Source organism: Amphiprion ocellaris, chromosome 7 (assembly GCF_022539595.1).
Source record: "Amphiprion ocellaris isolate individual 3 ecotype Okinawa chromosome 7, ASM2253959v1, whole genome shotgun sequence".
Taxonomy (NCBI): domain Eukaryota; kingdom Metazoa; phylum Chordata; class Actinopteri; family Pomacentridae; genus Amphiprion; species Amphiprion ocellaris.
Window position 1 is genome coordinate 33,636,649 of NC_072772.1, and position 18,483 is coordinate 33,655,131.

An 18,483-nucleotide genomic window follows, 5' to 3' on the forward strand; every position below is an offset into this window, starting at 1 on the left:
GCAACTAAAAGATAGAAAATGCCTAAAAAATAGACAAAAAAGCAACAAAAAGATTAAAAATGACAAAAAATTTGACAAAAAAGCAACAAAAACATTAAAAGTAGCAAAAAAAGAGACAAAAAAACAACAAAAAGATTGAAAATGACAAAAAAACGACAAACAAACAACAAAAAGATTGAAAATTACCAGAACTGAGACAAAAAACACTTGATAAACTTGATACTGAGACCACTGAGAGACACTTTATTGGGCTTTTTATGTCTTTTTATGATATTAAACAGAAGAAACAACAACTTATATTAACTTTAGACTCACTATTACGTTAAAATCTTCTTTTGGAGTCTTAAAACTAAATTTAACAGCCTTTAGGTGCACAAAACTGTTGAAAACTGCTCGTTAAATTTGCTCTTGTTGGATCTCTGAAAATTTATCCAAAGGCAGCCATGTGCGACAAATTACAGTACTTTAAATATCTTTTAGAAACCAAGGAAAATATTTAACTTAATGTAGAAAAAAAGTAAGAAAACGTGTAAATATATTAGTATTTAACCCTATTTGACAACATTATTGTTAGAATTTGGCTGTTTTTACAGTCATTTATTAATATTTAAACCTGTGTGACACACAGACTAAAACAATGGAAGCTTTCAGATTCACAAAGGTCAGATGTATCATAAAAGCTGTTTAACTAATAACCTTTAGCCTCTGTGTTTGTTTCAATTTCCTCGAGTTGACTTTCTTCACCGTTGCTTCCATAAAGCAATAAAAAACTAGAAAAGAGCGCCGTTTTCCAGCCAGGACACTGCACTGTTTTGCATTTTTAAAGAAAATGATGCAGATCTGCACAGAAAGAGCTCCACTTCTTCACCAAGTTTAATGAAACTCAGTCTGGTAGTTTTTGCATCGTCGACAATAAAGTACAAATGCACACTAACTGTGTCAGATTTAACAGATAAGAAGAAATTACTGCCTTGAAGACAGCAATTTGGATTCTTAATAGATGTTGAAATCCAAATCTAAGCTTCTAACATAAACCTGAACATAAAAAACTAAATAGAAGACCTAAAAGGAGTCATTTATGTGAAAAAATCTTTTCTTAAACTTTAATAACTTTTAATTTTTAAGTGTTTTCTGGGGGGGTTTCTAGTTCAGAATCAGCAAAGTAAGAATGATCAGTAAATGTATAGTAAAAGCAATATTTTTAATCAATAATTTGACAGAAATCTGTGCATTTTTCTGTTATTTCTGTCAATTTAATAACCAAAAATGCTTGTTATGTTTAGTAAACAAAACCACATTTAAGAAAACTGGTTAAAGAATCAGTTTTTATCATTTTAATGTCAGTTATTTCTCTTTGATGTCTTTTAAAACCACTTTGGACGTGGTTCAAAAAGTTCAAAAAGCCCTCAATGCTGCAAAAATGATCTGGCAACCACAGATGTTTTATCACAAGTGGATTCTGGAGTCTGATGGTTGAAGAGGAAACCAGTTTGGCTAGATTTAGCCAAAGACAGCTGCAAATTACTGCCTTGAAGATAGTGATTTGGATTCTTAATAGAGATGAAAATCCAAATTTTGGTGTCTCATCTGAACCCTAAGACCTGAAATGAGTCATTTAGGTGCAGAATTCTTTTCTAAAACGTTGACATTAAACTTTAAGGTGTTTTCTTGTTTTTGATGCAGCAGGAGCACAGATTTAAAGGTGGCTGCAGGTTCAGACTTAGCAAAACTGGTACTTAAAGCTACACAGAGAATAAAAAATGACTGAAATAATCAATTTAACCCTCCTGTTGTCTTCATTTACGGGCGCCAAAAAATATTGTTTCCCTGTCTGAAAAGATCTAAAAATTCAGCAAAACAATTCCCCAAATTTCGGAAAATTTACAAAACCTTTGGGAGGAAAATTCACAAAAAATTCCCTTAAAAGTCTTATTTTAAAAAGTCGTTCAAATTTGGCAAGAAAATTATTGTAAATATTTTCGAAAAATTAGTAAAAATCTTCCAAAAGAAATCCTAAAAGTATCTAAAGTGATTCCATGTATATCAGTAAAACTTTGAATATTTTCTTCAAGAACATTCAAATAAAAATCAACCAAAATCCAGCGAAATTTGCTGGATTTTGGTAGATTTTTTTTGTGAATGTTCCTAAGAAACCTTTTTTAAACATTTATTTTTTTCCACCAAAAAATTTCAAAAATTTCCCAAAAATGTTGAAAATGTGGACATCAGAAGTTTCACTGTGAAAAAAAAAAAAAAAAAAAAAAAAAAAATAAATATATATATATATATATATATATATATATATATATATATATATATATATATATATATATATATTTTTTTTTTTTTTTTTTTTAACACATTTTCAAATTTTAAAACGGATCAATTTGACCCGCAGGACGACACGAGGGTTAACACGAACAATCCTCTTCTCTCGTTCTTCGTCATCAACCACATCAACAACTTTTTACACAAAATTCAACATTTAATTTAAAATCAAGCATCATAAATATAAAAATATGAGTTAAACTTTGCCTTCAGCTGCTGTTTCACACCATCACGTGAAGTCTGGTGTGTCAGCAAGCAAGTAATTCAAACATTATGTAAAGAGCTTCCTGGTGTGTGTCATCCACAGCTGGCAGATTTCCATTTAATGTGAATTTATCTGCTGTCAGCGTTTGAACCTGGATGACCTCCAGGCTGTTAGCTGGAATGAAATTGAAATTTTTATTAAGAAATATGATGATTTTAGTGTATTTAGGTGGATATGTACAAATACGTTGAGCAAATCTGACATAAATATGAGAGCAGAGGTCAGTCTGTTTAGTTTATATTCTTCAAGGAAAATTAATCAGGAAAAATCAATGTGAATACTCAATCAATCAATCTTTATTGGTCATTGCACACTTTCATATACAATGAAATTTCATTTGAGCTGCCCTGCCAATGACAGCTCCGGCTGCTGCAGTGCTGCGCGCACCTTTCTAGAGGAAAAAAAGAAAAGGACATGTTGGGATCTGGGTAGGGATAGCTGATGGTAAAAGAAAAAAAAGGCTCGTTGTACCAAATGAAACCTCCAATGTTGGGAAATTCAATTTGAGAAGGAACCTAAAAAACAAACAAACCCGCAAACAGGCAAAGTATGACGTTAGACGAGGATAGTTGGGATAAGGATGTGGGGAGGTGGAGGGGGGAGCACCACACAGTTAGCTGGTTCCTGTGCAGCAATTACTGCACAGATTCCTGGCTCCTGTGTATAGTGAGGAAAGCTTGTGGAGGCGGGGGGGAGGGGGTTATGGACATGTGTGCGAATGTTTAGCTCTAAATAAAATGGTGCTGTTTACAGTTTTTCTCAGTCACTTTGGTACATGTCTCAGATCACAACTGAAATTCTCTAAACTACTTGTTCAATCTTCACATCATTGTGTCACTTGTGCACATCAAAAAAGCAGTTTCTCATTTCTTTCAGCAAGTTGCAAATTCTTTGGTTCATCCATGCAGATGATTCTGTACAATTCTCTGCTGTTTCCTACATTATCAGTAGTTTATGTCATGTTGATCAGAATGTATTATAATGGGTCTGTGTTGAATAGTCTCACCCTCCACAACATTTAGGCATTAGTTTATCGCATAAGTCTTTACATGCAATTGTCATAATATGTAAAGGATATTTTTACACATTTCCATTAGACTTTTTTTATAAATCTGTCCTGAATTGGTAAATTGCTCCCAGGTGAATCTTGACTTTCTCTATGAAGGGAAATGTGTGAAGGGTTAGAGTTTTCTGAAATCGCTAAAAGACACAAGAGAAGATATTCATGATGAGGATGAGAATTTGTGGCCCTACAGACAGGAACGTCAGGAGTTGTAGAAAGACTAAACTGTAATTCCTACAGCTGCATGTACAGTTTTCCCTCAGGAGACTGTCCCATGTTCACATTTCTACTTTAGTTTTTTTCTTTGCGCTATGCAGCGCTGTTTTCCTTTCTGTATCACAACGACGTGGTCTGTCAACAAATTACAACACAAACAGTAAAAGCGTAAATGTGAATCTTGTCCAGTCTCTTCCAATCAATCTCCCACATAAACTAAGGTGGAACTTACAATTTACAATAACTGTCATCCAAACTTTAGCCATAGTTTCCATCAGAACATCCCTCCAGAGAACACTGTTACAATGACAACATGACTCAGCAATCTGACTGTTTTATCCACACAATGACACCAGGACTAGTCATTCTGATGCCACTGACATGTTCATTGACACAGATATTTACTTTTGAGGGATGAACTGAGGATTTTGAGCAAGAGACTAGCTTTTGCAGGTAATCCATGGTGTTCTGCTATTTGTACGAATTGTTTTGAGAAATGTGCTTACTGATTTGCGAATGTCGAGGATGATTGGAGAAATGTACCAAAGCGACTGAGAAAAACTGTAAATGCTTTCTTAACCAATTAGGGCTGCAACTAATCATCTGTTGATTATTTTCTGGATTAATCGATTAGTTTTTGGTCTAAATTGCCAGAAAATTGTGAAAAATATCGATCAGTTTTTGGCAAAACAAAAGATGAGAAATGTCTTGTTTTGTCCACAACACAAAGATTCTGAATTTACCGTCACAGAGGAGGAAAGAAACCAGAAAAAGTTAAGTTAGCTAGAAGCTAAGTTAGAAAGAAAGAAACTAAGTTAGAAAGAAAGAAAAAAGAAAGAAAGAAAATAAGTTAGAAAGAAACTAAAAAACAAGGAAAGGAAGGAAGGAAGAAAGAAAGAAAGATCTCCAGAAGGACACTGAGGTCAAAACAAGGACACACAAGTTGAGAAAACTCATTTCAGGAGATAGAACGATGTTCTCAGCTGATGTTACATAAAGTGACAGAAAACTCCTCCCTGCTAAAAGACTTCCAGTTAATTATCTGTGTTGTGAATCCTGGTGTTTACTGATGTAGTTTGACACGTTACTATGCAGCCAGTCAGCATAAATAAAACACAGATCCTGTTTGTCGACTCAGACACATTATAAAACGTTACGTCATTTCTTTTTGTCGCTTCTTTTGCACCTTATTTGTTGCAGCGCTAAAATAAGAAGAACAAAACACACTCTGTTGCAGGTTTATTAACATGAATACACAGTTTTACATGACAAATCTGCAAAAACTGAAGCTTCTGATGCAATTTATAATCATATATTTTTATTAATCCGACGTCTACAAACCCTGTCCTCCTCTGTGACTTTATCAGACTCCACCTTCATGCTGCTCCTTCATAAAGAGCCTCGCTGTGCCAAGTTTCTGCCACGTTTATCTGATGTTTAAATAATTAGCTGCATCTCCCTGTTGGCCTCCTGCTCAGACACGTTAAATCTGCTTTCACTTGTCACCATCCGACTGCTTTCATCTCTTTTCTTCGCTGCCGTTTGCAGGAACTCTGTCCTTCACCTCAGTTCATCGTGGACGGAGCTACTCGGCTGGACATCTGTCAGGGAAAACTCAGTGAGTATGAAGCTCCTGAAGTCTCCCACAATGCACTTCTTTCACATATATATGACAGCAACTTCAATAATTACACCTGTATTATGTATGTTTGTCATAAAAGATGGCTAAAATTATAATCAGAGAGTTAATACCTTGTGCAGCATCACGTACAGTCTGTAAACTCTTAGAAAATAAGATTATCATAGAGTGTAAACCAGCAGCATCAGAGCAGCTGTGACGGATCAGCATCTGCATGAATAAAACCTGATGTTCCTGCAGCTGATGAAGGATGACACATGCTGCTGGCAGCATCGTAGAGCTCATAAATCACTCCTTATTCAGGGATTTCCTGCTCAGAAACATCACATAATACACGATCAATCCATGCACAGTGAAGGCAGTGAGTCATTTTTATCTTATTTGGGAATAATCTGTGCATTTTTCTGTTATTTCTGATGATTTGATGAGCAAAAACACATATTATGATGGAGTAGGTGAAACCACAGCTACCAAAACTGGTTGAAAAACAAAACTTTTATCATTTTGATGCCAGTGATTGACTGAATTCACTTTGGGAGGGGTGGAAAAAAGGTGTCCATGCAAGAAAAATCCTGTTTTTAAAGGAACACAGGTCTAGATGTGTAATTACAAGTGCATTCAGGCAGCAGTTTTATCAAATTTAACCAGAGATAGCAGCACATTTAGATGGCAATAGGGTTTAGTAGCAATAAATGACCTTAATGTTGTCCCTTCCTGCCTCTGCCTCGTTTCCAGATGACTGCTGGTTACTTTCTGCCATCGCTTCTCTGTCGGTGCATCGATCTCTGCTGAAGAAAGTCGTGCCTCTGGAGCAGAACTTCCAGGACGGATACAACGGCAGCTTCACCTTCAGGGTAAACGCCTGAACTCTGCTCTGAATGCTGCTGCTGCTGCCTTCTTCCTTCAGGTTGAACTCTCCGTCTGAATAGGCTCACAGTCAACAGCTTAAAGTGAACTCCTTCTTTTAACATTGAAGGTGTTAGTTTAGATACGGTTTCTGCATTATGACAAGTGTTGACAGTGACTCTTTGTGACCTCTGAAAAGCCAGTGAAAGCAGAAGATCAGCAGCTTCATGTAATATAAAAATAAAACCAAGACCAGTCCTCTTTTAAAGCAAATACAGAGACATTAATATGTGTTTTTATTCCATGTCCGATTGGTTTCTGTAGAAGAAGATCATATTACACCAATTTTCAAGTCTCTGTACTGATTATCTGTTGATTTTAGGACTGATTTTAAGATCTTTTTATTGGTTTATGAAGCTGTTAATGGTCTTGGTCCTTTGTATTTATCATATTTGTTTTTGGTGGCCTTTACTTTAAACCAAAAACTCTAAACTAAAATCCACAAGAGAGGCAGAATTTTGCTACTATGATCCATGTTTTTGGAACAGCAGTGGAAAGTGTCGATGTTTTTAAAAGCAAGATTTACCTTTATAGCCCGGCTTTTGATTGATTTGATGGATTATATTTATTTATTCCGTGTTCTAGAAATGTTTTTATTAACTGATCGCTCTATTTATTCACTTATTTTCATGTTTTAGACTATTCATTACAATGTTTATTTTTAAAAAGTATTTTTTCTTATTCTATTTACTGCAAATTTTGACTTTTTTATGCTTTACCTATTTAAATATTATATTTAATTTTAAAATGTAATTTTATTTATTTTCTTTATTTTTTATTTAATTTTATTTAATTTATTTTTTCTTGTTTTTGATTCATATTTTTATTGAATTTTTTTATTATGCATTTATTTTATTTTATTCATTCCGATTGTAATATTTTCTCTTTTATTCATATATTTTATCTTATTCATTTTTATTTTATTTAATCTGTCGTTTCCTCATTGCATTGTATTTATTTTTTGTTTAAGTTTTGATTATTATTATCTTAATTTTTCATTTCATTTTATTTAATTTGAATTTAATTTTTTATATTTTCCTTTTCTTGTTTTTTAATTTATATTTTTATTTTATTTCTCATTGTGTATTATTTTATTTATTTTATTCATTCTAATTTTAAGATTAGAATTTTATTTTCTTGTTTTAATAATTTTTAAATTTTATTAATTTTTATTTTGTTTTATTTCATTTCATCTGTTGTTTCCTGATTGCATTCTATTAATTTTTAATTTTTCATTTTAATTATTTTTATTTTATTCATTCTAATATTAGTATTTTCTCATTTTTAATTCATGTTTTTATTTTATTTGTTTTATTTGATTTATCTGTTGTTTCTATTTTTTTTACTTTTAATTGTTGTTATTTTTATTTTTCCTTTAATTACATTTTATTTGTTCTATTTTCTTTTTCTTGTCTTCAATTCATGTTTTTATTTTATTTTTATAAAGTATTTAGTATTTATCTTATTTTATTCATTTTAATTTGAATATTTTGTTTTTATCCATGACTAAATTAAATTAAATTAAATTTGATTTAATTAAATTAAATTTCATTTTATTTTATCTTGTTTAATTTCATCTGTTGTTTCCTCATTACATACATTATTCAGGATATTGTTTCCTCAATTAATCAACTCTTTTGTTATTGAATGCTGCATTTATAACATGATCTTGGTTGTTGTTTGTATTATTTTTGCTGCATTTTAATTCCTTTAATCTGCAAACCATTTATTTTTTTTGCTGTATAAATACATTCTGATGGATTTATTGATTGATTATTGACAGGAAGTGTCTCTCTCTGTGTAGTTCTGGCAGTATGGTCAGTGGGAGGAGGTGAGGATCGATGACCTGCTGCCCACTCAGAACAACAATCTGATCTACCTCAGCTCTCCGGAGAAACACGAGTTCTGGAGCTCGCTGCTGGAAAAAGCTTACGCCAAGTGAGTCCCTGTCAGTCAGTCAGTGAGTTTAATTAGAAGCCATGAATTGTGGCAGTTTTCCAACGGCTGCTTCAAAGAATATTTCAAATTCTATTAAATTATCAGATCAGAGTGAAGCAGATCCTTCTAATTAAACTGTAAAGCTTCTGTGGTGACACAATCGGAATAAAGTTTTTATTGTGTTTACTGGAAAGATTTCAGTAATGAAGTTTATCTGGCTGCTGCACATTATCGTTGTAGGGACCAGGTGAGCTCAGATGACCTCAACTAGAAAATCTGCTTTCAAACCGGTTCATTATTGATTAATACCAGAGGAAAATGGTGTTAAAATGCCACAAATGTAGTAATAAAACTGTAGTTATATTCACTAGCAGGAACTTCTGTTTACTTCAGTCAAAGAAGCATTTTAACGTTATTTTGAGGACACTTGCCTGGACTAAATCAGCAGGCTTCCTCCGTTAAGACAGAACAAACTACTGATTTGAATTCCCTTTGTGGTTACATGGAGTTTGTTGTTGTCCTTTTTCTATTAGCTAAATAACGGAGCAGCTCATATCTCACAATGCAGCAGTGTTTTCATACCAAGAACAGAATTAAATTCGTGTTTTCCATGAAAACTCACACTTTCATCCATGTGCTAACATAACTGCACAAGGGTTTTCTAATCATCAATTAGCCTTTCAACACCATTAGCTAACACAATGTAGCATTAGAACACAGGAGTGATGGTTGCTGGAAATGTTCCTCTGTACCTCTATGGAGATATTCCATTAAAAATCAGCTGTTTCCAGTTAGAATAGTCATTTACCACATTAACAATGTCTAGATTAGATTTCTGATTAATTTAATGTTATCTTCATTTAAAAAAACTGCTATCCATCAATCGGAGATTGGAACTTCCATGTTTCCTAGTTAAAAGACAAGAAAAATAGGAAGGAACAATACCCAGAATGATTCTGTAAATAAACACCAATGACTGAGGCATCAGGCACTTAAAGATGTCCAGTTAACTTTAGAATAGATAAAGGGACCACATGGTGGATACTATTAAGCATGCTAGCACAATTAGCAGAAGCCTTCATATACAACACATGTCCATAGTCAACAACAGGCAAAAAGGTTGTTTCCACCAATTTCACACAAAAAGAAAAGCAAGACTTGTTTCTGTTGTAAAATCCTAACAAGAAAAGCAGTAAGAGAGCACAGCACTCCACCAAGGCTGCTCATTCCCCCATATGGCATGAAATGCAGCATTTTTTGTTAGTTATTGATGATCAGAAATCATGGCAAAATACAATGTGGCCATTTAATATAGATGTACCCACCAACAAGATGACCTTACGCTGAGCTCAGGCGTGTGTTATGCCTGTGTATGTTATGTACGGATACCGTGAGCTAAATATGTAGCAGGCGACAGGAATTGATGGGACTCAGAAACACCCCCACAATTTAATCAGTTGTTCCTTGTACCATTTCTGACTGATAAGTCCTGATAAGTCCACAACGGTGGATTTGTAGTAGGATTACAGTCATGATCGTCAGCAGGCAGCTCACGTAGTGTTCACTTGTTGTCATGGTTACAGTGATGCTGTGCTGCTATCTCACAATGATACAGAAATCTTTAACAAAACTGTGGATCCAGACTATAAGCTGCATCACTGCCAAAATCTAATCACTTGGTCTTTGTGCCATTTCTGACCTTCCCTGAAAATTTCATCCAAATTTGTTAGTCCGTTTTTGAGTAATGTTGCTAACAGACAGACAGACAGACAGACAGACAGACAGACAGACAGACAGACAGACAGACAGACAGAGACAGACAGACAGACAGACAGACAGACAGACAGACAGACAGACAGACAGACAGACAGACAGACAGACAGACAGACAGACAGACAGACAGACCAACGGTGATCGTCACATAACTCCACTGCGTTCCTTGACAGAGTAATAAGAGTTTCAGGTTTTTTTTACCATATACTGAATGTGCTCCCTAAAAGACAAATTCTTGTCAGTTTAGTTCATTAGTTAATCAAAGAAATTCACCACCTCCCATGTGTTTTCATCTTAGGCTGAAAGGCGGCTACAGAGCTCTGGACATGGGTTTCCCTCACGAGGCGATGGTCGATATGACCGGTGGAGTGACAGAGGTTTTGAAAGTGCCGTCGCTGCCCAGAGACCTGCCAGCGTTCCTCAGAAACCTGCTGGCTAAAGGAGCTCTGATCAACTGTGCCAACACGCAGGTAGAGTGAGGAGGTTAGCAGGGAGCAGGTGGAGGAACTTGTTGGGTCTAGTTTAGACCCAACAAGTTCCTCCACCTTCAATATCTGGGCCTATTGAAGGTTTATTGTATATATGAGTCATGTCATTTTGTACTTTTCCTTGTGTCCTGACTGTGGGCGGATATTTTCCCTCTAGGGTCCTCTGGAGCAGCAGAGCGAGCTGGGAATCATGTACCGACATGCTTATTCTCTGACTGCAGTTGAGAAGGTAACTGTCCTGAAACAACTCCAGAAAACTGCTGAGATTCAGTTTGAACATGTTAAAAGCCTCCTGTGGATTCCCATAATAGTTTAGTGCCTGGTAGCAGCAGAAGTCTGATCACAACTATGTTAATGTGAAGCTGTAAAAACAGGATCCTTCATGACCTTTTCTTCTCTCTGTTCGTTCTTCTGCTCACCTGCCAGGTAAAGACGGCTCACGGCATCGTAGATTTGGTGCGAATCATGAATCCTTGGGGCAACACAGAGTGGCAGGGGCCCTGGAGTGACCTGAAAGGGTTGGTACTTATTAAAATCACAGGGCTACGCACCAAAATAGTCGCAAATTAAACCTTTTTTTTCAATGTGTGCAAATTAAATGTCAATTGGTTGCATTTGTGTGAATGCATGATGATAATTAGTTGCCACAGGGAGCTACCACGCTAGATATTGTAGTTGAAAAATGTGCTTTTTCTTCTTCACTATCTGAATTTATGGCAAAAAAAATGCTAAAACTTCTTTTTATGCACAAGCTAGTCAACTCTGAGTACAATTAAGGTTTTTAATTTAAAAGTACTTAATGCATCTTCACAGATATCACTTCAGAGTTGTTGGGTTTCTCTGATTAAAATCTACACTTTAGTGTGAGAAGTGCTATAGTGTGATATTTGCTGTGAATTGGTGCCTTACAGACAAAATCAAATTGAGTGGAATTGTTATCATAGCACCAGTAATCTGTGTTTTCATACAGTATTTTTTCATGTAATGAAGAAAAAAAAGCAAATTCTTTAATACCTGCTGTTTTCTTAGAGGTGAAATTAAGAAATATATATTCACTCATTAATCAGATGAGATGAGATGAGATGAGAAGAAATGAAATGAAATAAGATAAGACAGGACAAGATAAGATGAGATGAGATAAGATGATAAGATAGGACAAGCTAAAAGAGATAAGACAGAACAAGATGAGATAAGACAGAAAAAGATAAGATGAGATGAGGTAAGATGATAAGAGATGAGATAAGATAGGATGAGATGAAATAAGATAAGATGAGATAAGATAGGTTGATATAGGACAAGATATGATGAGACAGGACAAGATACAGTGAGATATGATAAGATGAGACAAGAAAAGATTAGATATGATGAGATAAGATATGATAGGACAAGATGAGATGAGATGAAATAAGATAAGATGGGACAAGAAAAGATAAGATGAGATAGGGCAAGATGAGATGAGATAAGTTAAGATAGAACAAGATAAGATGAGATACAATAAGATAAGATGAGATACAATAAGATAGGACAAGAAAAGATGAAATAAGTTAAGATAGGACCAGAAAAGATAAGATGAAATAGGACAAGATAAGATGAGATAAATTAAGATAGAACAAGTCAAGATGAGATAAGATGAGATAAGATAGGACAAGAAAAGATAAGATAAGATGAGATAGGATGAGATGGGACGAGATAAGTTAAGATAGAACAAGTTAAGATGAGATACAATAAGATGAGATGAGATGAGATGAGATGAGATGAGATGAGATGAGGCTTTAATAATCCCACAGTGGGGAACTTTGCAGTGTTACAGCAGCAAATAGTGCAAAAATACTGAGACATCAATAGAAAAAAAGTAAACAGGAAATATACACAAAAACTGTTGATATTGTATAGATTCCTTTGTATGTCTAAAAATAAAGATATTTCACAGGGTTGCTCTATTAGTAGAAACACAATATTGTTGCATATAGTCTTCTATTAGTATTGAAAATGCTAATATTGCACACATTTAATTGATTTGGCAGAGATTCTTCTATAAATGTACTCAAAAGTATTCATGATGCACAGATTTAAATGCATTTATTTTGTACCAGCGTGAGGTAGGACAGTTTATTTATGTACATTTTGAGATAAAAATATAAATTTTGTCCTGTGTGTTTGTGATTTCAGTCCAGAGTGGAACACAGTGAGTGTGGAGGAGCAGCAGCGACTGGGCCGAGTGAGGAGGGAAGACGGAGAATTCTGGTGAGTTTCTGATTGTTGTGAGGCAGCAGCAGCAAACACCACTGAAGACTCTCCACGTCCACCTTCTGCAAACAAAACTGAACGGCAGCAGAAGCCACCGAGCAAACAAGTCGGCTTAGCTTCAGATTTTCTTACGTTACTTTCTCGTTTGTCAAAGATACACAAACCAAGGAGGATGCTGACTGAGTGGTGCAAAGGCTCAAACTCATAGTTCTTTTTAAAAACACTAAGAACTGGTTGGTCACTTTGTCTTATTTTTCTCCATCAGGATGTTGGTGTCAGATTTCAAACAACACTTTGAGTAGAATTGTTATCATAGCTGCAGAAATCTGTGTTTTCATGCAGAATTTTATCATGTAATGATTAATGGTAAAATTAAGAAATATATGTTCACTTATTTATCAGATGAGATGAAGTGAGATGAGATGAGATGAGATATGATAAGATAGGACGAGATGAGATAAGATAGGACAAGAAAAGATGAGATAAGATGAGATGGGATAAGATGGGATGCAATGAGATAAGATAGGATAAGATGAGATCATATGAGATGAGATGAGATAAGCTAAGATGAGATGAGATAAGATGAAATGGTATAAGATGAGATAGGACAAGATACGATGAAATATAATAAGATGAGATTAAATAAGATAGGACAAGAGAAGATGAAATGAGATAAGACATGACAAGGTAAGATAAGATGAGATAATATGAGATGAGATAAGACTGGACAAAATACGATGAGAAGAGATACGATGAGATAAGATGAAGTAAGATAGGACAAGAAAAGATGAGATGAAACAAGATGAGAACTTTTTACAAACACTAAGAACTGGTTGGTCACTCTACCTTGTTTTTCTCCGTCAGGATGTCGGTGTCAGACTTCAGACAACACTTCGAGATGATGGAGGTTTGTCACCTGACTGAAACTCTCAGCATATCAGGCTGCAGCGTGTCGCCGTGGTGCTGCATCATACATCATGGGAGCTGGGTGCCGAACATCACAGCGGGAGGCCCTGCACAGAGCGGTGAGACAAAGGAGGATGGTATAGAAATTATCTTACAGTTACAGGTAGTGCCTTTGTTTTGTCACTGTGATTCTCTTCTAATTGCCACAACATTTTTCTTTCACCGCTTATAATTTATTTATTCTGACCCTACACTCTTCCATAAGTGGGTCAGAAATGATGCGAATCTATGTGCTTGTATGCTATTTTGTAATTTTGATTGAGAATAATCATTTGTATGATTGTTTGTATAATATTTTGGTCCACACAAGAAGGATTTCATGTTTGAAATATGTTTATTTTTCACTTTATAGCAGATTTTGAACATTTTGATAATTAAAAAAGAAGACAGCAATAGAAGAATGTCATTTTCCCACTCTTATCCTCCAGTTATTACTACTCTCTGTCCTTTCATCACCTGTTGTATGATATTATTAGTGATAAGGAGCTTGGGGCAGTAATACAAACATTACAATTGCTTTAAAAGTTTAAAAGGTAGCATAAAAATTTAAATGGAATGACATCAAAAACATGTCATTTGAGGAATAGCTGGAAAATGAAATGATAGAAACTTTTCATTACAAAGATAACGACTTCACCGGGTCATTTTTGACCCACTCATGCATGTCCCTAATAGATGAAGGTTCACTCAGTTTTATTCGGTTTATTGGCATCAAAAAAGTTGTGGACAGTATCGCCGAAGCTTCCATGAAAACACAACAAATATATCACAGTAAAACACCACAATAAAAATAAAATAAATAAAAATATCTATGAATCCAATCACCTTTCCTTGCACCACCTCATCCTGTTTCTAGATATCATTTAGACATTTTCTTATTCTCTGCATTTTATTATTTATTTGATTCTATTTTATCTTGTCTTATATTCTATTCTAACTCAGGGAGCAAAACCATAGTCTTGTTTTGTTGTTGTCTGCAGCTGTACAGTAACAATAAAGGTCAAAAAACTAATAAATCTAAAATATTTTGTAAATAAATAAAGATCTATACTGGGCTGCACAGTGGTGTAGTGGTTAGCACTTTCGCCTTGCAGCTAGAAGATCCCTGGTTCACGTCCCGGCTTTCCCGGGATCTTTCTGCATGGAGTTTGCATGTTCTCCCTGTGCATGTGTGGGTTTTCTCCGGGTACTCCGGCTTCCTCCCACAGTCCAAAAATATGCTGAGGTTAATTGATCATTCTAAATTGCCCGTAGGTGTGAATGTGAGAGTGATTGTTTGTCTCTGTATGTAGCCCTGTGACAGACTGGTGACCTGTCTAGGGTGTCCCCTGCCTTCACCTGAGTCAGCTGGGATAGACTCCAGCCCCCTCCCATGACCCTAGTGAGGATTAAGCGGTGTATAGATAATGGATGGATGGATAAAGATCTATACTCATACCTGGGCATATGTGAGATTTAACATTCTATAGTTAACAGGCGATTATGCACTGTTACACTAAAGTACTCTAAAGAAGAAGGATTAAGAAGGATTAAAAAAAATACTTTTTACTGAGAATAAATAAGTTAAATGCATTACTTTTTAAAAGACATAACCATTAATGTGTAATACACTTCTTTTTTAAAATAATGCCTCCAATGCTGGTGATGATTTAGAAGATGATAAATGTTTCTTTGCCACTTGTGCAACAAGCTTTTATTATATTACTATTATTAGTGCCTTTTGTCTAATCTGTTCTCAGACGTAGCTCTGATTTTCTGCTGCAACTTTTATCTGAATATCATACATTTGCTGTCATTTGGAATTTGTTTGCACATTTGTCGATATAAATCACTGCAGGTGCTGCAGTCATAAATAATCCTCCTCATTGATTTATGTCTCGTCTGTTTATACAATGTCAGGGATTAGTGTCAGATCATATTAAGTTTGGACAAGTTTATTTGTGTTACAGCCAAGTAGAGCCAAAGGACGCAGTATTGCATCACTATAACACTGTTTGTCTGTAAAGGCGTGGTCAGATTTAGTCTCATTTTTTGTAAGTCTACTCAGACAAAAGCCCCTATTGATCTGATTATAATGGATAAGAAGAAGGTAATGGCAAACTTAAAGAGTGTGTGTGTTTGTGTGTTTGTGTCCAGGTTGTTTTTCGAAGAACCCTCAGTTCTACTTCATTCTGTCGGAGGTCGACAGCTGCCCGGAGAGATCTAAGAAGACCTGCTCCTTTGTCCTGGCTCTGATGCAGAAATTCCAGAGACGTCGAGGCATCGACCTGGCCATCGCCCTGCACGTTTACCCGGTACACACACACACACACACACACACACAGACTTGATGTCAGTTAGTAATTAATTAAATGACGTATTGGAAACCAAATAAGATTAAACAATCACAGAATCACTTTTTAAATGTCTGTATTAGGGCTGGGACTTTAACTTGTTCATTTCCATGAATTAATCTTAGACTGCATTGAGCTTGTTGGGTGGAAACAAAACTTCTAAGTGCCATTGTGTGGAGGCGTCCAGATAGCTCAGCTAGTTGAGCAGGTGACCCATAAACAGAGGCTATAGTCCCTGATGCAGTGGCTTGGGTTCAGTTCCACCTCATGGCCCTTTTCTGCAGCTTGTGCCCCCATCCTCCTCCCCTACTTTCCTCTGACTCTTGACAGAAGCTTGGATAAAAGTGTGGTACTGTGCAACAAAGAATTTTCTAATCACCTCAGCACCAGAGCTAATGTTAGCTATGACGGTCCTGCTACAGGCTAACGGTGTAGCCATCCCATAATAGACCACTTTTCAAGACGTTGAAAATGCTTGAGTTTACAAAAAGTCTTAAAATGTTGAATATAATCGCTATAATTGCACTTTGCAGTAATCCGTGAATGTAGGAGACAGATGAATAATGCTGATAAATATAAATGAAACAAACATTTCTGTAGTTTAAGTTCATGTATATGTCTATTCATCGATTCAGTTGTCAACCAAAATCTATTTGAATAGAAAAACTTTACTTATTGCGGCAAATATTGCTTTTTGACAAAAATGCGATTAATTGCGATTAATTAATTACAAAACCTCTAATTAATTAGATAGTTTTTATTCGCATCCCACCCCTAGTCTGTATGTTATATAACAGGAGATGTGTGTAAAATATCAGAATTGTCTACTGTTGTTCTCATTTCTCTGTGTTAGAAGTCTTTTTTCTAATATTTCTAATTTCCTAATCTGTGTATTATTTATCAGCACATTGGGACCATTTCTGCGTCACCAGCTGGATACATGTCGGTTCTGTGGCAACGACATGCATACAGCTTGCAGTACTTTGTTCAGTGGTTCTAGTAGCCTACAGCTCAGCAGGTTTGCAGATAAAAAACATTTTCCCTCATCTTAGAATCTCTGTCGCTCATATCAATGAGAAACGATTTAGTTAAAGACAGACGAAATAAATCTAAACTGAACCTAACCTACTCCGGACCAGGTTAGCGCTACAGCATCAGTTACCATGGTGATAAAGTGGGTTAAAATAGAGTCAGAAAATTCAGATTTTATGCTTACCATAGCTGCAAACCCACAAGTTTCACTCCAGCACCTCGAGACACGTTGGGTCATAATGAGCAAACATGTCCTATTAGTGCAAAACATAAATTTACTGTAAAAAATAAAGCATATAGTAGACATTATCCCCAGATTTGAGCATATAGACTTCCTGGAAAGAGCCTGGATAGCTCAGTTGGTAGAGCATCAGACTTTTAATCTGAGGGTCCAGGGTTCAAGTCCCTGTTCAGGTGATGCAAGTTTTAAGATGCTTAACAATAATGATTTATTGTGATAAACAGTTAGGTACTAGCAGCTGTGAGCTCCTAAGTCTGGTCATGGAATGCATCATGTCATTTTCACCACCCCCTGAATTTATCAATAAGCAAGTTTTCACCACGAAAGCTAAATCTACTTCGAAGACAAATACATTCTGAACTGCAGGTGCAGCACTGTTGTAATTATTTCCACTGAAGAAATGTTGAATCTATCTATCTATCTATCTATCTATCTATCTATCTATCTATCTATCTATCTATCTATCTATCTATCTATCTATCTATCTATCTATCTATCTATCTATCTATCTATCTATCTATCTATCTATCTATCTATCTATCTATCTATCTATCTATCTATCTATCTATCTATCTATCTATCTATCTATCTATCTATCTATCTATCTATCTATCTATCTATCTAAGTCCTCTAACTGTCTTTAGTGATGAACGTGGACCTACTGATGCTCATAATCTTGTGTTTCTACTGCAAATCTAGAGATAGAACTCCAAGTTTCAGAGTGTTGTTGTTGTATGAAGTTGTATAAATGTATGAAGTTCATGCAAGAGCTCAAAGAAAACCTGTTTTGTAGCTCATCCCTCTGAACCTCTATATAAAAATGTGACGGTTACAATCCGGTGCATTTTTGCTGCAAATATAGTGAATGTTATTGTGTTTGTCAGACAGAAATTTGAAATATGTATGTTAAGAATATAGTAGATATTGTTATTTTTCGGGCAATAAAATAATTGTGTCAGAGTCTGGATAGCTCAGTTGGTAGAGCATCAGACTTTTAATCTGAGGGTCCAGGGTTCAAGTCCCTGTTCAGGCGATACAAGTTTCAAAC

General features: G+C 35.4%; 1 protein-coding gene and 2 non-coding genes across 3 annotated transcripts in view; all 3 read left to right on the top strand.

Moving 5' to 3' along the window:
• Window positions 1-18,483, top strand: part of zgc:85932 (uncharacterized protein LOC405875 homolog) — a 39,666-nt gene that overhangs the window by 1,744 nt on the left and 19,439 nt on the right. The window contains exons 2-10 of the mRNA XM_035958612.2: window positions 5,421-5,490; window positions 6,247-6,365; window positions 8,222-8,355; window positions 10,427-10,598; window positions 10,774-10,845; window positions 11,043-11,134; window positions 12,786-12,860; window positions 13,728-13,888; window positions 15,966-16,123. Of these exons, the coding sequence (XP_035814505.2) occupies window positions 5,421-5,490; window positions 6,247-6,365; window positions 8,222-8,355; window positions 10,427-10,598; window positions 10,774-10,845; window positions 11,043-11,134; window positions 12,786-12,860; window positions 13,728-13,888; window positions 15,966-16,123 (1,053 nt within the window). The remainder of the gene's footprint in view (window positions 1-5,420; window positions 5,491-6,246; window positions 6,366-8,221; window positions 8,356-10,426; window positions 10,599-10,773; window positions 10,846-11,042; window positions 11,135-12,785; window positions 12,861-13,727; window positions 13,889-15,965; window positions 16,124-18,483) is intronic.
• On the top strand, window positions 17,539-17,611 carry trnak-uuu (transfer RNA lysine (anticodon UUU)). Its single transcript has one exon. It is a non-coding gene; the product is annotated as a tRNA-Lys (tRNA).
• trnak-uuu (transfer RNA lysine (anticodon UUU)) lies at window positions 18,396-18,468 on the top strand. The gene has a single exon. It is a non-coding gene; the product is annotated as a tRNA-Lys (tRNA).